The sequence below is a fragment of the Heloderma suspectum genome, chromosome Z (assembly GCF_057233095.1).
Source record: "Heloderma suspectum isolate Gila_16-S chromosome Z, 16-S_ref, whole genome shotgun sequence".
Classification (NCBI taxonomy): domain Eukaryota; kingdom Metazoa; phylum Chordata; class Lepidosauria; order Squamata; family Helodermatidae; genus Heloderma; species Heloderma suspectum.
In genome coordinates, this window is record NC_139476.1 from 20,061,168 (window position 1) to 20,080,156 (window position 18,989).

Here is an 18,989-nt window from a genome sequence, read left to right on the forward strand (position 1 = left end):
ATTCGACGTGCAGAGCAGAGTGGAACTGTCACTTCCCACGATCCTTAAACTATACTTCTACTGATGCAACCCAAAATCGCATTGGCCCTTTTTGCTCCTGTATCGCACTGCTGGCTCATATGCATGTATTTATTTCGTTTCTATACCGCCCAATAGCCGAAGCTCATATTTGTGCACAGAAACGGCTCGGAGGGCCACAAGTGGCCCTCGGGTCTCCCTTTTTGCATCCCTGGCCTAAGGGCACAGCCAGGCAATCCCACTCCCATCAGATACTGTCCAAATCCACTGTTTCGTCCACTGGCAAGACCTCACGATGCTAAGACGTGCCCAGCCGGGCGTTTCCACAGAACCGAGCCGGGCCCGGCTATTGTTTCAGCTTAGAGTGGGGCGGCACGTCAGCCCCTCTCTTGCCTGCAACGCCTGTTGGCCGACAAGGCCGGACAAGGAGGCCTCATTACACAGGGGTGGTTGGGGCAGCAGGGGGGAGAGGGACAGAGGGAGAAGAGACAACCTTTCATACGCCGGCAGTGCAGGCTCGCCACCTGAACCTGCAAATGGCAAAGCTGGCAACAATCTCATGTGGAACTCACTGCTGCAGGATGCTGTGATGCCCACTAGCTTAGAAAGGCGGCTTGCTGTTTTTTTAAAGGATTACATGAATTTTTGGAGGAAGAGGAACCCCGCCAGCGCGTCTGCCACCAGCAGGAGAGTAATACAAATCAATCAGTCGAAGGAGTCAGAGCCATGAGAGCTCAGCGGAGCCTCCAGCAGAAGACACAGTCTACCCTAGGTGCTGGGCATAGCCCCCATGCTATGTTGGTTCTGCAGCGTGTTGGTTCTGCACCGGGCACCGAAAAGTTCCGGCTGCGATTCAGATGCTGACAGGCGGGCTGAGGAGACCCAGCCTTGCTTGGGGCACCGAGAGGTTCACCGTGTTTCTGACACTGGACAGGCAAGCCCAGCACAGGGATGACAACGGCTGTGTGTCGACTGAACGAGCAAACGCATTTTTAATTCTGATTTGTAGGCCCACATGCTTTCACCCGCTTTGCAAACGCCCGCTGCTTTCCTGGTTCCCACAGGCTCCAGAATTGGGAGGCAACGAGTGACGAGAGCAGGCAGAGAGGAGGAAAAGGACGGACAGACACGGCCCCAATGTGTCCTCCTCACCGAACCAGGAGGGCTGGAACGTCTGCATAGAACGCGCACCGAGGTTATAAGGAACTCTGACATCGCCCTAAGTCGAATTTCTGTGGCACGTCAAACCTGACAGCACACGGAATACACCCCCCGACAGCAGCAGGGCCAAAACTGAGACCAGGGTTCTGAACAGACCCGGTTCCTCTGCAGCAATGGGAACCTTCTTCTCCAACAGCCAGGCAGACGTGTGGCCTCTGGACACACCTTGCTTTTAAGAGAGAAGGCGATACAACCCAAGGAAGAAACTCTCAGCCCAGAGCCTTCCAGCTCGGCACAGACCTGAACCCAGAGATATCGAATGCGGATGGTTTTTGAGAACTGGCGCCCATCTTGCCCCGGTCCTAGTTCTTGGGGCGGCAGGTGGGGGGGAAAGGGCCTGGTTTCCCCTTTTATTTGGCACACCTCACACTCCCCCTGCCTCTCAAGCAGCAGCCCTGGCCGCAACACACAGCACGGCTTCCCCAGAGCGCTGTCCGGTTCAGGCTTCCCCTGGGATTCATCTCACTCTGGCTACATAAAGAGTGGGAGAACACAGAATCACGGAATAGTAGGGTTGGGAGGGGCCTACAAGACCATCGCGTCCAAGCCCCTGTTCAATGCAGGAATCCAAGTCAAAGCATCCCTATAGAATCATAAGGAAGTAGGGCTGGAAGGGCCTATAAGACCATCCAGTCCAACGCCCTGCTCAGTGCAGGAATCCAAGTCAAAGCATCCCTATAGAATCATAGAAAAGTAGGGTTGGAAGGGGCCTCCAAGACCATCAAGTCCAACCTCCTGCTCAGTGCAGGAATCCAAGTCAGAGCATCCCTATAGAATCACAGAAAAGTAGGGTTGGAAGGGGCCTGCAAGACCATCAAGTCCAACCCCCTGCTCAGTGCTGGAATCCAAGTCAGACCACAAAAATGTGCAAGTTTTCAGCATCTCCAGGGCTCTTTGTCAAACATGATTACAAAAACGGGGGGGACGGGGATGGAATTGATGGTGAAGTCACGGTGCCTGCACGTTCAGAGTCCAAAGATGAAGTGGAACCAAGGCACAACGGAAACTGTGTCACACTGAGTCAGCTCTTTGGTCCACCCAGTCCAATGCTGTTGACACGGAGTTGCAGCAACGTCTCTCCTGGGGTTCAGGCAAGAGGTTTTCCTGCCCTACCTGGAGATGCTGCTGGGGATCGCACCTGGGGCCCTCTGCACGCAAAGCAGGGGCTCTGCCAGCTCAGCTACGGTCCTTCCCCAAATTGGGGGGAGGGGGGCGCTGCAGATTTTTATTTATTAAATTTATTTATTTATTAAATTTATAAGTCACCCAGCCACCCAGATATTCACATTAAGGTTTTAGCAATGTGATGCGGCTGCAAACAAGGCCAATGCTATTTGGGGCTGCATGAATAGAAGCATCGCTTCCAAATCCTGGGAAGTCCTAGTCCCCCTCTACTTAGCACTGGTTAGGCCTCATCTGGAGTACTGTGTCCAGTTCTGGGCACCACAGTTGAAGAAGGATGCAGACAAACTGGAGAGGGTTCAGAGGAGGGCAACGAAGATGACCGGGGGACTGGAAATAAAGCCGTATGAGGAGAGACGGAAAGAACGGGGCATGCTCCACCTTGAGAAGATTGAGGGGAGATAGGACAGCACTCTTCAAGGACTTGAAAGGTGGTTTCAGAGAGGAAGGCGAGGACCTCTTCTCGATCCTCCCAGAATGCAGGACATGGAGTCATGGGCTCAAGTGACAGGAAGCTGGATTCCGGCTGAACATCAGGGAAAATGTCCTGACTGTTAGAGCAATACAAGAATGGAAGCAATGACCTAGGGAGGTGGGGGGGGTCTCCCACCCTGGAGGCCTTCAAGACGAGGCTGGACAGCCATCTGTCGGGGATGCTCTGACTTGGATTCCTGCATCGAGCTGGGGGTTGGACTGGATGGTCTCATGGGCTCCTTCCAACCCCACTATTCTATGATTCTAGGCTCTTACTCAGACACACTGGGTCCTTTCGCCAGTGGAGCACCAAGGGGAAGGAGGCAGCTGGCTGAGGACTTCGAGTAAAAAGTCAACTGAAGGCTGCTTAACCTAGTAGCTGGAGAGGATGAACCTTCGGGGACTCTTGGCAAAGAGGAAGCTTTTCTCCACCTTGCCAAATATGCCATTCTCAAAAGCCTCCTTCCCTCGGACCGGAGCGGCATTCTCAGGCTAGCCCCTGAAATCCTGTCACCTGCAGAGCCTTTCAGGGCGGGATGAAAGGGGCCTGCCTTGTTCGGGGCATGGATGAGGAGGGCAGCGCAGAAACGAAACGTGTTCTCACTCCCGGAGCGCCTACGGTCTCCCAAGCGCTGTACAGATATCCGAGAAGATTCACACCACAAAGCCAAACGGGGGGTTGTCAAAAGCAGGAGCCCCGAAAGCTCAATGGGACGCCCGCTGGCAGAAGGCAGCTACCTCCCCTCGGACGAACGGGTCGCTGTGTTCCGGTGGAGCTCCCACTGGTCTGAAATCCGGCAGGAGGGCACAACCACCACCGTCTCGCAAGGAAACCCTCAAAAAAGTTACTAGTCCATAAGCAGGTATGCCAGCTCTCTCGCTCGCCCTGGGCCTGGATCAAATCAGGCAATGGATGAGCACTAAAGTCAACGGTTCTGGGGCTGCCCTGTCCTCCTTGGCATTCTGCTCTGGGCCCGGGTCCGGCACACTTAAGATTGCACATGGGGAAATGCTGGAGAAATGGGGGGAAAGGTGCCTGGCACAGCAAGAGAGAACTTGGCTCTCCACGGAACTCACAAGGGAACGTAAGCCCATGGCGAACACGCCTCTGCCTAGAACCCCAAGGAGCTTGCCCCAGAGCTCCAGACACAACCCCACAACTGGGGGCGCCACAACAGAGGGCCCCACACAGGGAAAGCAAGGGCAGGAGGAGGGCCCCCGGCGGAACAATCTGTCTCCTGCAAGCGGCACCCCCAGGGCTCCTGAAATCGCCCACTTTGCTTGCCTGGACAGGAACGCTCTTCCCCTCCCCATGTGCCGGGCAAGGTCCCGGTCCAGATGGAGGGAGTGGAACAAGCTGTCCCTGCAAATGCCGCCCGCCCCAGGGAAGAGCTGGGCACCATCACTGCATTCTCCCCCTCCCCAAGGAGCACGCAGCCAGGGGGCATCGCTCCCTCTGAAGCTTCTCCCATGCCCCCTCGCAAACACCTCCTGGGCACCCAGGTTCAGGGACTCGGTGCTCTGGCTGCTGGCTACTTCTCCCCCCGTCCCCCTTTGCTGTCCACAGGCCATTCTCAATGGCGCCGAGTCAGGACGGCTATCTATTACACCCCCATGATGGGAGGCTTGGGAAGAAGCGTGGGAGGGAGCCGTTGTGCTCATGGCCTGCTTCTGGGCTTCCCCTTTGGGCATCTGGTCGGCTTCGGTGGCAACAGAGTGCTGGACTAGAAAGGCCTTTGGCCGGCTCGCCAGCGCTCTTCTTATGTTCTAGACCACCCCACACCCCCATGAGGGAGGCCCTCCCCACGCACCCACTGGCTGTCCATGGAGCTGACAACCGATTGCCTCCCAGCCAGACAGAACAAGCACACCAAACTCAGAAAAACGGAGTCGGCTGCCAGCCAGCCACAGGGATCCGTTCCAGCTCTCCACCGCGTGAAAACGGCCGCGTCAGCCCAACCGGCAGCGTTCGCTTCTTGAAAGTGCTGGACTTTGGGTTTCTCCGGCTCAGGGCACATGTGCAAAGACACGGGCAAGACTGTTGCCCTGTGTTTACGTGGTGGCGGAGCTGGGCAAGCGAGGCAGAGGAGTTAGCTGAGGCAGAAAGAAAACAGCAGGGCGGATCAAAATCGATGCTTTAAAAAAAAAATTAAAAATAGATTTTTGGACGCTTACACTGGATTTTTCTCAGCAGAGCCTTGTGTTGACCTATCAGTCAGGGGCATGTCATTTCTGTTCGCTACTTTGTTTTTTGGGAGGGCAAGGCGGGGCCCTGGGATGGAAGGAGTTTGTTCAATCTGTTCCGCCCATGTTCCGTGGGGTCTTTCATTCCGTTGCTTGCGCACTACAGAATGGTCAGGAGTGCAGGAGAATTTCATTGCACTTGTGCAGGCATGCATTAATGCCACTCACCCCCCCAATTTTTTAAAAAAGTGATCTGCACTCATTTGAATCCATTGTGGACTTTTCTGCCATCCCTAACTGGGCCGAGACAGAATGAAACAGAAAAGAGCAACACCGGGAAGAAAAACGGGAGAAGACAATATGGTCCTCTGTGCATCTTTCTGCATTCTCAGACTATTTTTGCATTCCTGTACCCACTTGTATTCTTATCCTCACTTAACATCCTATTTTCCTTCAGTGGGGTTCAGTGGGGTTTACTCCCAAAACCACATTTCAAAGGAAAATATGATGTTAATCTCAAAGGAAAATATGATGTTAATCTCAAATTGCCACGCATGTTGGTCCAAAGAAAGACCCTATACAGGAATATTTTAAAGACGTCCCTTCTATAGATAAAAACGAAACCATGCAAAAATCTATACGGCAAGATGCAAAGTCTGCTGGCAAGAATGAAACGGTGTAAAGAATTCTCCGTTTCGTCGCAAATCCACAGGGCTTAGTGGTCCGATCGGCGCCACTCTTCAGAAAACACATGAACAAACGGGACGGGAAGTTGGATGTACATCACTGGTTTAAATCGGCCTTTTCTCTTGCCAATTTTAAATCACGACTTCTATTGCCACGACTCAAATCCAACAGGGAGCTGGTACCCTGGAAAACTCCATGGCTGCTCCCCTGCTGCACATGAGTCCAGCGCACAGGAGCTCTGCTGGGGTGAGCAGCTGGCAACCCTCACCCGCCTTTCCCGCTCCGCCCCGTTTGAGAAAGGCTCCGGCTTGGCCAAACGCGCCGCGTCTTTACCACTAGGAAGTGGCAGATGGGGCTGGCTTTCCCTCTCTCCAGCAGGCTTCAGGACAGGGCTGAAAGGGCGGCCAGGCAGAGCTTCCCCCCACCCCACCCCCAGGGTCCCTGGACAGTGACGGGGGCAGGGCTCTCAGGGTGTCAGCGGTGGGATATGAAAGTCACTTGGGGCTGCGGAGGACATTAGGTTCTTGATAGGGGTTTCTTAGCTGCCTGGCAAGACCCTGGCCTTCCCAGGGCAGCTTCTAAGAACATGGGCTATGGTAAGGGGACTCACTTGCCCAGGCAGAAGCCCTGCTGGCTCAGGCCGAAGCCTCTCCAGGCCGGCATCCTCGCCACCACGCCAGCCAGTGACTATGGGAAGCCCAGGAGGAGGGCGGGAGCACAACTGCACCCACCATGATACCACGCTCATGCTTGGGATTGTGCAGGGCCTGTTGCCTCTAACGTCGGAGGCAGCTGCTGTCCATCTGGCCCAGTATCGCCTACTGCTACTGCAACAGGCAGAAATCCTCCAGGATTCTCCCCTGGCCCAGCTACAGGAGATCCTTGACGGGGACATGAGGGGGCTGAGCCCAGATTCTGTGCGAAAGCAACAGACCACCACTGAGCTAAAGCCTCCCGCTCCTGGCGTCCGCCAGTTGTTCCAGACCGCAGCTCCCACCAGCCCCAGCCAGCACGGCCAAGAGCTAGGGATGCTGGGAGCCGTCGCCCGAAACATCTGGGGGGTGCCGGGTTTGGGGAGGCTTGCACCAGGCCGCAGCGCGTGCCCACTCGAGGGTGGGCTCATCAGCCACGTCAAGGGGCTATTTCCGAACAGGGCCCACACTATGCAGGCAGGGCCCCCTTCGGAACAGCAAGCTAAGGACTGTCCGGCAGCGCATGCGCAACAATCCCACCGACCCCCCCCTCCCCGAGAACTGGAAACAACACAGGGCGCAAGCCAGGATGCCAAGTTCCTAGTCCTCAGGGGTCTAAAGCGGCCTCCAGATGTGTCGGGCCGCAGCTTCCCAGCATCCAGGCCCACCCATCATCCTGGCTGGAAGCGATGGGAGCTGCAATCCAACACATCCAGGGGGGACCTGGGAAGAATGATGGGGCTTGCAGTTGAACACCTCTGGAGAGCAACAGGGATGCAGGATGATGGCCCTTCCAGGCCAAGGCATCTGGCGCGTGCAGGCTTGGGTGGAGGCTGTCTGAGACCCCTGAGGACTAGGAACTTGGTTTTCTGAAACTACAGGACGAGTAGTTTCTCCCAGCCCCACTGCACACGCCGTGCAGCACACAGCCTCTGCGGAGAGCCCCCCCCCCGCACATACGCAACAATCCCACCGACAACCCCCGAGAACTGGAAATAACACAGGGCGCAAGCCAGGATCGCAAGCTCCTAGTCCTCAGGGGCCTAAAGCAGCCTGCCCCAACCCGAGGCCCTCCAGACGTGTCGGGTAGCAGCTTCCCAGCATCCAGGCCCATTGGCCCTCCTGGCCGGGAACGACGGGGGCTGCAATCCAACACATCGGGGGGGGCATGTGTTGCCCCGGGCGCTGGGAAGGATGCTGGGGCTTGCAGTCAAACCCCTCTGGAGGGCACCAGGGAAGCAGGATGACGGGCCTGCCCGGCCAAGGGATCTGGCGCGCGCAGGCTTGGGGGGAAGGCTGTTGGAGACCCCTGAGGACTAGGAACTTGGTTTCCTGAAACTACAGGGCGCGGGCCGCCACAGCCCCCCCGCACACGCCGTGCAGCGCGCAGTCTCCGCGGAGAGCCCCCCCCCCGCTCCCGGCCGTGAGGGGCGCGGGGGCTGCCCAGGACCGACCTCTGACGTCACCACAGCGCGCCGCCGGCAAGGCCGCCTCGCCCGCAGGCTGCTGTGCCCTCGGGCCGCGGGGAGGCGACCGCGCTCCTTCCCTCGCCCGAGCAGGCCCGGCCCGGCCCGGCCCGGCCCCGCCGCCGCCTCACGACGACAACACTTCCTCCTGGGCCCCGCCCCTCCCTCCCGGGCGGCCGCGCGTCTCGCGAGACCGGCGAGCTCCCGCGCCTCCGGCCCGCGCGAGGCGGCGGCGTCTCGCGAGACTCCTGAGGCGGCCCAGGCTCGGAGCTCTCGCGTGAGCCTCGCCTCCGGTGTCCTCTGGGCCCCGCCCCTCGGCCGCCGCGTTCTCGCGAGATTCCGGGCGGGGCTTCCTCGGCCCCAGCCCAGCCCGTTCAGAGATCGCGCCGCTCCGCGGCGGCGCAAGGCAGGGCTCTTCGCGGGGGTGCAAGGTCTCGCGAGATCTCCGTTGCCCCGGTAACCGCGTCGGCCTACCCTTGTGGACCTTACGCAGCCCCCTGAGGGAGAGTTTGAAAGGGCAATATTATGAAATTGTAATATAAATGTAATATAAGACATTTAATATAATAACTTTTTTCATGTAATAGGATGAGAGTATAAAATTATGATATAAACTTAATACAGGATTTAATGTAATAGTTGATAACATGAGAAAATGAGAATATAAATGTAATATTAGATTTAATATAATAATGTGATATGCGATATGACAAAATTAGAAAAGTGATATTCGATTTAATGTAATAGTTTATAACGTGATATGAGAAAATTAGAATGTGAATGTAATATTGGATTTAATATAATTTAAAATGTAATATTATATAACTCTAATAAAAATTAGACTATAAATGTAATATGATTCATTTAATGTAACATTTATAATGTAATATTCAATTATAATATACATTTAATCTAATATCTTTAATATAATAAAATGTATAATGTAATATTGTGGTAAGAGTGGAACACACTCACGTTGATTGTATATTGTTATATTATAAAATTCTAAATGTAATATTATAAAATTCTACATGTACTACTATAAATTAATATCTATATGAAATTCATAATAAATTTCATATAATAAATCTAACATTCTAAAATCATTCTAAAATTATAAATGTAACATTACAAAATTCATGAAAACTGTAACATTATAAAATTATAATTTCATCTAATAAAAATACCATTAAAGACACGATATTTTTCTCCACAAAAGGATGCGAAGCTTAGTTGCCCTTTTTAAAATAGATATGTAGAAAGAAAATGGAGAAACTGCCCCGAGCTTTCAAGACAGCGAGGCTTGATTTATTTAAAGTGTCCTTTTTATTTTGTTCATCAGAAATTTACATGTCGCCGGGAAAATAAACTAAATCATTGAATCCTAGAACAGCAGGGTAGGAAGGGGCCTTTAAGACCATCGAGTCCAACCCCCTGCTCAGTGCAGGACTCCCAAGTCAGAGCATCCCTATAGAATCCTAGAAAAGTAGGGTTGGAAGTGGCCTCTGAGGCCATCTAGTCCAACCCCTGCTCAACACAGGACTCCAAGCCAGAGCATCCCTGACAGGTGGCTGCCCAGCCTCGTCTGGAATGCGTCCAGTGTGGGAGAGCCCCCCACTTCCGTAGGGAATGGGCTCCACATGTATTTTATTTTTACTGTACTATTTTGTAGGTGTTTTGATTTCCTGACGGCGAACTCCGGCGCATGTTCTGACAGACGAATGGCCGGCGCCTCCCAGCGGGACCCAGCCAGCAATGCCGGGAGCTGTAGGCCTGTTTTTCGGTCTGAATGTGTGCAGGATTGCGCTCTCATTTCCTATCGTGCCCCCGCACCCCAAAACCCCTATTTTTTTGTTTAATCGTACCGTCACACGCATTTATCGCTTCTCTGTTGCAGGGGCCTCGGGAAAGAAGGTGGCGGCGGCAGCCAGAAGCAGCGGAACAAAGGGCGGGCCGCACGCCGGCCTTGCCAAGAGCAGGTACAAAACTGGCCGCCGGATGGGCAGGGTGGCGCAGGCAAGCGTGGAGGAGCCCCGGGGAGCTGCTACTCACTCCAGCACTGCAGCCCCGATCGGCTGGGCAGGATCCTGCCACACACAGAGCAGCAGGCGTTACTAGAGAAGGCCCCGGGCGCCAGCTCATGCCCATGCAGCGCGTGCCTCTCGTCCGTCGCCTCCACAGCCTCCTTCTCCCAGGCTTTGTGCTTACCCTGAAAGAGAAAACGGCGCGCCGTCAGCCCTTTCCAAAGCAGCTCTGCCTTGTCCCAGGGCAGACCCTTTGCCCAGCGATCCCCTACATGGTCCTTCCGGAGTGGCCTCTAGCTCTGGAGGAGCCCCTGCGTAGCGTGGAGAAGGTCCCAGGCTCGGTCCCCGGCAGCAGCTCCAGGTGGGGCTGGGCAGAACCCTGCCTGAAGCCCTGGGGAGCTGCTGCTGCCGGTCCGTATCGACAGCACTGGGCTGGATGGGCCCAGGGCCTGTCTCTGGGTACAGCAGCTCCTGATGCCCCTGTTTTGCCCTGCTCCGTCCCTGCTCTGCAATATGGAGCGGGGCCTGAGCAGCTGCCAAGCTCCGAAAACAGCCCTATGTGGTTCCCCCTCAACTCCTGGCACTCAGACGCACCTCCCGCCTTTGTGCCTGGAGACCCCGTTAAGCCATCCCTGCGTAGAGCAGCCCTTTGGCCAGCACCATGAGGACCAGAGCCTCACTCTGCCTTTTGGGGAAAGGCCGACGCTCAGTGGTGAGAGCCCTTGCCTTGCATGCCGAGGCCCCGGGTTCGATCCCCGACACAGAGGCACCCCTCACCTTGTCTTTCTGCCATGAGCCTGTGACACGGCTGCGCAGGCTGCTCAGCCTGCGTTTCACCTTGGCGCCCCTCTCCGCCTTCTCGCTCTTGCCGGCCCCTCCGTTCCTGCGGCGGGAAGGAAAGGAAGAGCACATTCGGCTGGTGAGAGATGCGTTCGTTCCTTCGCGTTCATCCCCCGCCCCTTCGGCACGCAGTGCCCCCAGGGTGGAACGCGTGCTGCAAGACGTTGATCGGCAAACGACGCCAACTGGCGTCCGAAGCAGATCGAAGCAAATCACGGTGCACGAGCGGGTGAAAATGGCTCAGGTGCGTTACAGATTACAGGCCTCTGGGCAAGCGCCGGAAATGGTCACAGGCCCCTGCTGGCACGAAGGCCTTTGGGGCACAGAAGCTGGCTGCGCCCAGCATGCCCTAGCCAGGCATCGGGCAACACAAACATGCTTGTCCTGAATACTTAAATGAACTGGCGATGACAGGAAGCCTTTTAGCTTCTCTGCTGTAGCCTCACGCAGGGCAAAACGCTGCTTGGTCCGCTATATGCCCCATCTGCAAACCAAGCCTGCTTTGTGCCTTCAAAAGACTCAGCCAGATGCCAATTTCAGGCACGATCCTACGCACGTTAAGACCGGAAAAAGGTCCTTCAACTCCCGGCTGGGGAATGCTGGGAGCTGTAGGCCTTTTTTCTGTCTAAACATGCATAGGATTGCACCCTTCAGCTAAATTAGGCTGGCTGTGTTGGCCCCGCCCTCGTTGCCTCTGGCCCCACCCCATTTTGCCCCTGGCCCCGCACCCTACTGGAAGGCGGCTCCAAAGACCTCCTCTGAAACGGAATTCGGCCCCCGGGCTGAAAGCGCTTCGGCACCCCTGACACAATCTACGATACGGGCAACAAAACCATCATATAACTGCGCCCGGGAAAAGCTCAGTTCTGCAACCTGCATGCGTTCTGCTGCTTGCACAACCATGAGGACTAGTGACGTGTTTGCTCAGCTGAGTTTCTCCGGGCGCTGAATTCCGATCCCAGTAACAGAATTCTGCTCTTGTCAATAGTGCAGTCCTGGTTATGACCTCCATGAAGAGGGCTGGGGTGGAAAGAACTGCAAAGTTACAAGCCAAGTTTCTCATGAAGTAAGTGTCTGCTCGGTACCTCCGGGAGCATCACCATATTCCCGAGACCATCTCTTAGGGCTCCTTCACCCTGCGCTTTTCTCCTGCGATCGAGATGGCTCCATTACAGACGTTTGCGGGCTCTTTATATGATTCCTGCACTAAACGCCCTGTGGTCCATTTTTAAATAGATTGCAGACCGTGATCTATCAAATGACCCCCGTTGTGTTCCGCTTCCGTTGCCTCCGCGGAAAGAGTAAAAGCGGCGAGAAGGGGAGCGAGATCAATGAAAGATAAGGGAAGACCCGGCTCATAGCATCACAGAATCGTAGAACAGTAGGGTTGGAAGGGGCATACAAGACCATCTAGTCTGACCCCCTGCTCAGTGCAGGAATCCAAGCCAGAGCATCCCTATAGAATCATAGAACAGTAGGGTTGGAAGGGGCCCACAAGACCCTCGAGTCTGACCCCCTGCTCAATGCAGGCATCCAAGTCAGAGCATCCCTATAGAATCATAGTAGGGTTGAAAGGGGCCTACAAGACCATCTAGTCCGACCCCCTGCTCAGTGCAGGAATCCAAGTCAGAGCGCCCCTATAGAATCACAGAACAGTAGGGTTGGAAGGGGCCTACAAGACCAACTAGTCCAACCCCCTGCTCAGTGCAGGACTCCAAGCCAGAGCATCCCCGACAGATGGCTGCCCAGCCTCATACGGGGAGAAGGGTTAGGGGGAAAGGGGGCATGTGCGCAAGGCCTTGTGATCCTGCGTTGAAAACGGCAGCAGAAAGCCCTGTTTTAAATGCCGGATTTTAGGCTGGTGTCGAGATGCCATTAGTCCTCATATAACTCCTCAGGCTCGGGAACAGCAGCATATAGTATGTATTGCTGCAAGCCGCCTTGGGAGGGCTTCTGCCCTGAAAGGCGTCCAAGACATATTTTAAATAAATCAATCACATGCCCTTGTGCTGCCCCTCCAAACAGCTTACTTACGCATTAGACAGGAATTCAAACCAGGTCAGGTTCTGCTGGGTTTCACCACCGCCTTCAGGGACGCACAGACCCTCTTGAGCACTGCGGGGGATGGACGGACACACATTAGCACAGACGGATCAGCTACCAAGCCGCTACTGCGCTTCGAGGGATGGCAGAGGGTTTCCCTCCGGTTCCGTTGTGCTACGCTTTCGCCGACATTTGCAATGCTCTCCGCAATTCGGGCCAGGAGAAACCCAGCCTGCCAGAGGCACCCCGATTCGTCCCAGGGCCTTGAGTGCTCTGCTTTGCGAAGCCTGGGTTCGAATCCCTGCGCATTCAGCCCCATGAGTGCTGAATTCGGCTGGCACCTCTTTCTTTCTGGGAGGCTCCTCGTCTTCAACAGCTCCGTGGCAGGCAGGCATGTTGTGCTCCTCTCCGTGCTGGGAACAGCAGCACTGCTCAGCTGCGTTCCCACGTTTCGTTGCCATATCAGGATGTTCTACAATTTGCAAAACTGGCATATTTGGGGAGGGATTTTAAAAATCTAAATGCAGGCGAAAGAGAAATCCACAGAGTCGCCCGTCCCTAAGCTTCATTAGCCTGGTGAGGGGTCCAGGCGAGGGAGAAAAGCCCCATCGGTTCAGGAACTGCACCTGATCCTATCCTGTTGGACCAGTGAAGGGCAGAGGGAACAGCTTGGGTGCTCTGTCACTTGGGCAATAGTGGTTGTTCAGAGGAGAAACACAGAGTTGTGCAACACAGAGCGATGGTGGTGGTCTAATCCCAGTCTGGGGCTCAGGGGTGAGAAGCATTCATGCTTTAATACGAGTATCTTCCATGCCTGGCATTGCCGGACTGCCCCTCCCACAGATCCCACCCGACCTCCCTTGCCCCTCTTTCAGAGGCTCTCTGTTGGATTCTCCCCAAGGCCTCCCAAGGCCTTCCAGACTGCAGCTCCCATCATTCCCAGCCAGCATGGCTCCCGCAGTCCAACGCATCTGGAGGGCCCCAGCTTGGGGACGGCTGTTCTAGAACCGCCAGCCGTGCCCAGTTCGGCACAAACCAGAGGGCAGATGGCTGGCGAAAACAGCAAACCATCCTGGCCTGGGATGCCGATCCCCAAAGACTCACCCATGGTACTGTGCTAGCTCCTTCAGCACCTGTTGAACCATCAGCCTGTCGGAAGAAGGAATTAAATCAGAGATGCGGTTGGCGCCCCCCCTGCCACGCCCACCCTGGGACAGGGTCTGGCTGAAACAGGAACGAATGCTGCTGGAATGCCCCAAATAGGTGTTTTGGCCATTAAAGCAAGGTGGTGAGCAGGGCGCTTACTCTGGGGCTATGAGGTCCTTCTCGCTCAACTCCAGCGTAGGCGGCGTGATCCCTGAAATGCAAGGAAAACAGAGTAGCACACTGGGACTGGGTGGGGGCCGCTGTCCATTCCCAGGAGGGGCTTCTCTCCTGGGCAGAAAGCCCGGCCAGCTGCAGGTCGAGTGACTTGTTGGCCGCAGCGAGAGGTGCAGCTGGGCCCTTTGAGAGCCTGGACTTCATGTTCAGGCCAGGATCTCTTCTCGATCATCCCAGAATGCAGGACCTGGAAGAATGGGCTCAAGTGACAGGAAGCCAGAGTCCGGCTGAACATCAGGAGAAACCACCTGGCCATTACAGCAGTATGACAATGGGACCAATTCCCTAAGGAGGTGGTGGGCTCTCCCACCCTGGAGGCATTGAAGACGAGGCTGGACAGCCATCTGTCAGGGATGCTCTGACTTGGATTCCTGCATTGAGCAGGGGGTTGGACTCGCTGGTCTTGTAGGCCCCTTCCAACCCTCCTATTCTATGATTCTCTAGGGATGCTTTGACTTGGATTCCTGCACTGAGCAGGGGGTTGGACTCGATGGTCTTGTAGGCCCCTTCCAACCCTACAATTCTATGATTCTATAGGGATGCTGTGACTTGGAGTCCTGCACTGAGCAGGGGGTTGGACTCGATGGTCTTGTAGGCCCCTTCCAACCCTGCAATTCTATGATTCTCTAGGGATGCTTTGACTTGGATTCCTGCACTGAGCAGGGGGTTGGACTCGATGGTCTTGTAGGCCCCTTCCAACCCTACAATTCTATGATTCTATAGGGATGCTGTGACTTGGAGTCCTGCACTGAGCAGGGGGTTGGACTCGATGGTCTTGTAGGCCCCTTTGAACCCCACTATTCTATGATTCTATGTTGTAAGAGGGGAGGAAGGGCCTCTCGGTTCGTTGGCTAGCTGATGGTCCACTAAATCCATTAAAAGCAGAAGACAAAAGCAGACAAGTGCACCTTCCGCCCACCTTGTAGCCCCCTCAACTCCAGGCCCAAAGGTATGGCCTTAACACATTAGAGGAGATACGCCAGGGATCTGAGCGCCATCTGGCCTTGCTGCATTGTCAGGATGTTGTTCTGAGCTCATCCTCTAAAATAGAAGTCATACCGAGATCTACATAGAATCATAGAATAGTAGGGTTGGAAGGGGCCTACAAGGCCATCGGGTCCAACTGATACATACTGATCTTAAGATAATAAAACCTTCCTTTATTTACTGAAACGTGGGTGGGGTATCTGTTCAACTTGCATTGGATCCTCTTCCCCCCAGCCCCCCACTTTTCCCAAGTGGGCAAAAACGAAGATATACTTTGGTATCGTGGGGTGCAATTGTATGCATGTGTAGACAGAGAAAAGGCCTACAACTTGCAGCATTCCTCAGCCAACATTTCTAGAAATGTTCGATCCTCTGATAGACCCTACCATTGCCATCGCCAGGCCCTGTTTGTGGATTTCTCAGAAGGACATAGAATAGTAGGGTTGGAAGGGGCCTACAAGGCCATCGACAAAGTTCACCCAGTGCAGCTTCGGTCATCCTGGCCCTGTGCCTGGGAGAAGTTTCTCCCCCAGAAAACGGGCCGTCTCTGGGTCTGGAGCCGTCACCTTGACCTGTGCATCGGTTCCACCACAGACCTGGGGTGCACCGACCCTGAATCGCTCCACCTGCGTGCATTGGATGAATGGAAGAAAGGTACAACCCCCAAAGAGGACTACCAACCCACAGGGACGGGAAGCGAGACCTCCAGGCTTCGGGACATCCATGGGGAACAGAAGCTGTCGCAGGGGGAAGGGGCAGACTGGGACCTCAGCCGCTTCCCGCCACTGCCAAAATCCTAGAAAGAGGAGAAGAGCTTGTCAGCATGGCCCCGAATGCCATTAAAAATATAAGACCACCCAGGTTGGATTGGGCCAAAGCCTGCCAAGTCTAGCATTCTGTTTCCTTGGTGGACAACCAGGTGCTTCAATGGGGAGCCCACAAGCGGGATGCGACCGCAATATTCATTTATTACTTTTGTCTCTCGTCAGTTGTCCTCTGGCAAGGAGGAGGACCCCGTGAACCGCCTTGGGTTCCTCACTAGCAGGGAAAAGGCGGGAAATAAACGTAAGAATAAATGACAATAATCCGCACACAACCAAGTCTCACCCCATGGCCAGCCTCTTGCCCAAGGGCCAGGTGCCAGGGCTCGATCTCCACTTGGACCACCTTGGAGCTGCTCCCTAACGGCCGGGCCTCAGGCGGCGACAAGTCCGGAAGGCGCTTTTCCTTTTCGTCCCCCCTCTCTGTGTCACTCCCCAGTTCCGACGCATCCAGGCTGAACCTGATAGGGGGACAACATTGGATCGAGAACACGGCAGCCTGGACTCTACCTGTCGTAACACCTTCAGGTTTCTCCTGCACACCGGCTTTAAAAGCATCCCAGTTTAAGAAGCGGAAACAGGCCCTAAGTTGCTGTGGTTTGATCAGCGGCTGTTTATTATTTGGCTTTTCTGCCGTTAGATGGTTTCTTATGTTTAGGAGGTGGTGAAGCAGTCTGAAATTTCGTGAGTTCGAAAAGGGGATGGAACATGCTTCACTCACCGAAGCTTCTAGTTCTCACGGCTACGAAAGGGTGTGGGTGATGATTGCTAAGGCCTGAGAAGTTTCTAGCCCTCATGACTCTGAAATAGCGTGGAGAGTAACTGGTAAGGTCTGAGAAGCCCTCCCCTCCCCACAATGGCACTGTGGGAAGGAGCTTTATGAAGGGTTATGTTAATGGTTTTCTGGATTTTATACATGTATCTTTATATTAGCTGTAAGCCGGTTCGGAAGGATTCGCATACTGGCACATAAAGAATCTCTCTCTCTCTCTCTCTCTGTGTGTGTGTGTGCAGTGGTGTTAAGTCTGCTATAGCAAAACTCATTCAAGAGTCTTGTGGCACTGTGTTGTTGTTGTTGTTCAGTCGTTCAGTCGTGTCCGACTCTTCGTGACCCCATGGACCATAGCACGCCAGGCCTTCCTGTCCTGCGCTCTCTCCCGGAGCGTGCTCAAGTTCATATTCATTGCATCCGTGATGCTATCTAGCCATCTCATCCTCTGCCGTCCCCTTCTCCTTTGGCCTTCAGTCTTTCCCAGCATCAGGGTCTTTTCCAGGGAGTTTTCTCTTCGCATTAGGTGGCCAAAATATTGGAGCTTCAGCTTCATTATCTGTCCTTCCAATGAGCACTCAGGGTTGATTTCCTTTAGGATGGACTGATTTGACCTCCTTGCAGTCCAGGGCACTCGTAAGAGTCTTCTCCAGCACCACAGTTCGAAAGCATCAATTCTTTGGCGCTCAGCCTTCCTTATAGTCCAGCTCTCACAGCCATACATTACTACTGGGAAAACCATAGCTTTGATTAGACGGACCTTTGTCGGCAAGGTGATGTCTCTGCTTCTTACTATGCTGTCTAGGTTGGCCATAGCTTTCCTCCCCAGGAGCAAGCGTCTTTTAATTTCATGGCTACAGTCACCGTCTGCGGTGATCTTGGAGCCCAAGAAAGTAAAATCTGTCACTGCTTCCATTTCTTCCCCTTCTATATGCCAGGAAGTGATGGGGCCAGATGCCATGATCTTCGTTTTTTTAATGTTGAGTTTCAAACCAGCTTTTGCACTCTCCTCTTTCACCCTCAACAAGAGGCTCTTGAGATCCTCTTCGCTTTCTGCCATTAGGGTGGTATCGTCTGCATATCGGAGGTTGTTGATAATTCTCCCAGCAAACTTAATTCCGACCTCTGATTCATCCAACCCGGCATTTCTCATGATGTACTCTGCATATAAGTTAAATAAGCAGGGTGACAATATGCAGCCTTGTCGTACTCCTTTCCCAATTTGGAACCACTCGGTTGTTCCATGTCTGGTTCTTACTGTTGCTTCTTGACCCTCGTACAGGTTTCTCAGGAGACAGGTAAGGTGGTCTGGTACTCCCATCACTTTAAGAATTTGCCACAGTTTGTTGTGATCCACACAATCAAAGGCTTTAGCGTAGTCAATGAAGCAGAAATAGACGTTTTTCTGGAATTCTCTTGCTTTCTCCATGATGCAGCGAATGTTGGCGATTTGATCTCTAGTTCCTCTGCCTCTTCGAAACCCAGCTTGTACTTCCGGTAGTTCTCGGTTCGCATACTGCTGAAGCCTAGCTTGTAGGATTTTGAGCATCACCTTGCTGGCATGTGAAATGAGCGCAATTGTGCGGTAGTTTGCACACTCTTTGGCGTTGCCCTTCTTTGGCATTGGAATGTAAACTGACATTTTCCAGTCTTGTGGCCACTGTTGAGTGTTCCAGATTTGTTGGCATATTGAATGCAGCACTTTAACAGCATCATCTTTTAGGATTTTAAATAGCTCGGCTGGAATACTGTCATCTCCGCTAGCTTTGTTGTTACTAATGCTTCCTAAGGCCCACTTGACTTCACTCTCTAGGATGTCCGTCTCAAGTTCAGTGACCGCGCTATCATGGCTATCAGGGACATTCAGATCTTTCCTGTATAGTTCTTCTGTGTATTCTTGCCACCTCTTCTTAATCTCATCTGCTTCTGTTAGGTCCCTGCCTTCTTTGTCCTTTATCATGCCCGTCTTTGCACAAAACGTTCCCTTGAGATCTCCAATTTTCTTGAAGAGATCTCTAGTCTTTCCCATTCTGTTGTTTTCTTCGATTTCTTTGCATTGTTTATTTAAGAAGGCCTTCTTGTCTCTCCTTGCTATTCTCTGGAACTCTGCATTCAGTTGGGTATATCTTCCCCTTTCTCCCTTGCTTTTCGCTTCCCTTCTTTCCTCAGCTACTTGTAAAGCCTCATCAGACAGCCACTTT

General features: G+C 53.8%; 1 protein-coding gene across 1 annotated transcript in view; it reads right to left on the reverse strand.

The window, feature by feature from the left end:
• LOC146333878 (rho guanine nucleotide exchange factor 18-like) overlaps nucleotides 1-18,989 on the reverse strand; it is a 67,486-nt gene that overhangs the window by 31,622 nt on the left and 16,875 nt on the right. The window contains 7 exon segments of the mRNA XM_084825922.1: nucleotides 9,977-10,133; nucleotides 10,726-10,831; nucleotides 12,823-12,903; nucleotides 13,936-13,980; nucleotides 14,131-14,188; nucleotides 15,880-15,994; nucleotides 16,306-16,480. Of these exon segments, the coding sequence (XP_084682048.1) occupies nucleotides 9,977-10,133; nucleotides 10,726-10,831; nucleotides 12,823-12,903; nucleotides 13,936-13,980; nucleotides 14,131-14,188; nucleotides 15,880-15,994; nucleotides 16,306-16,480 (737 nt within the window).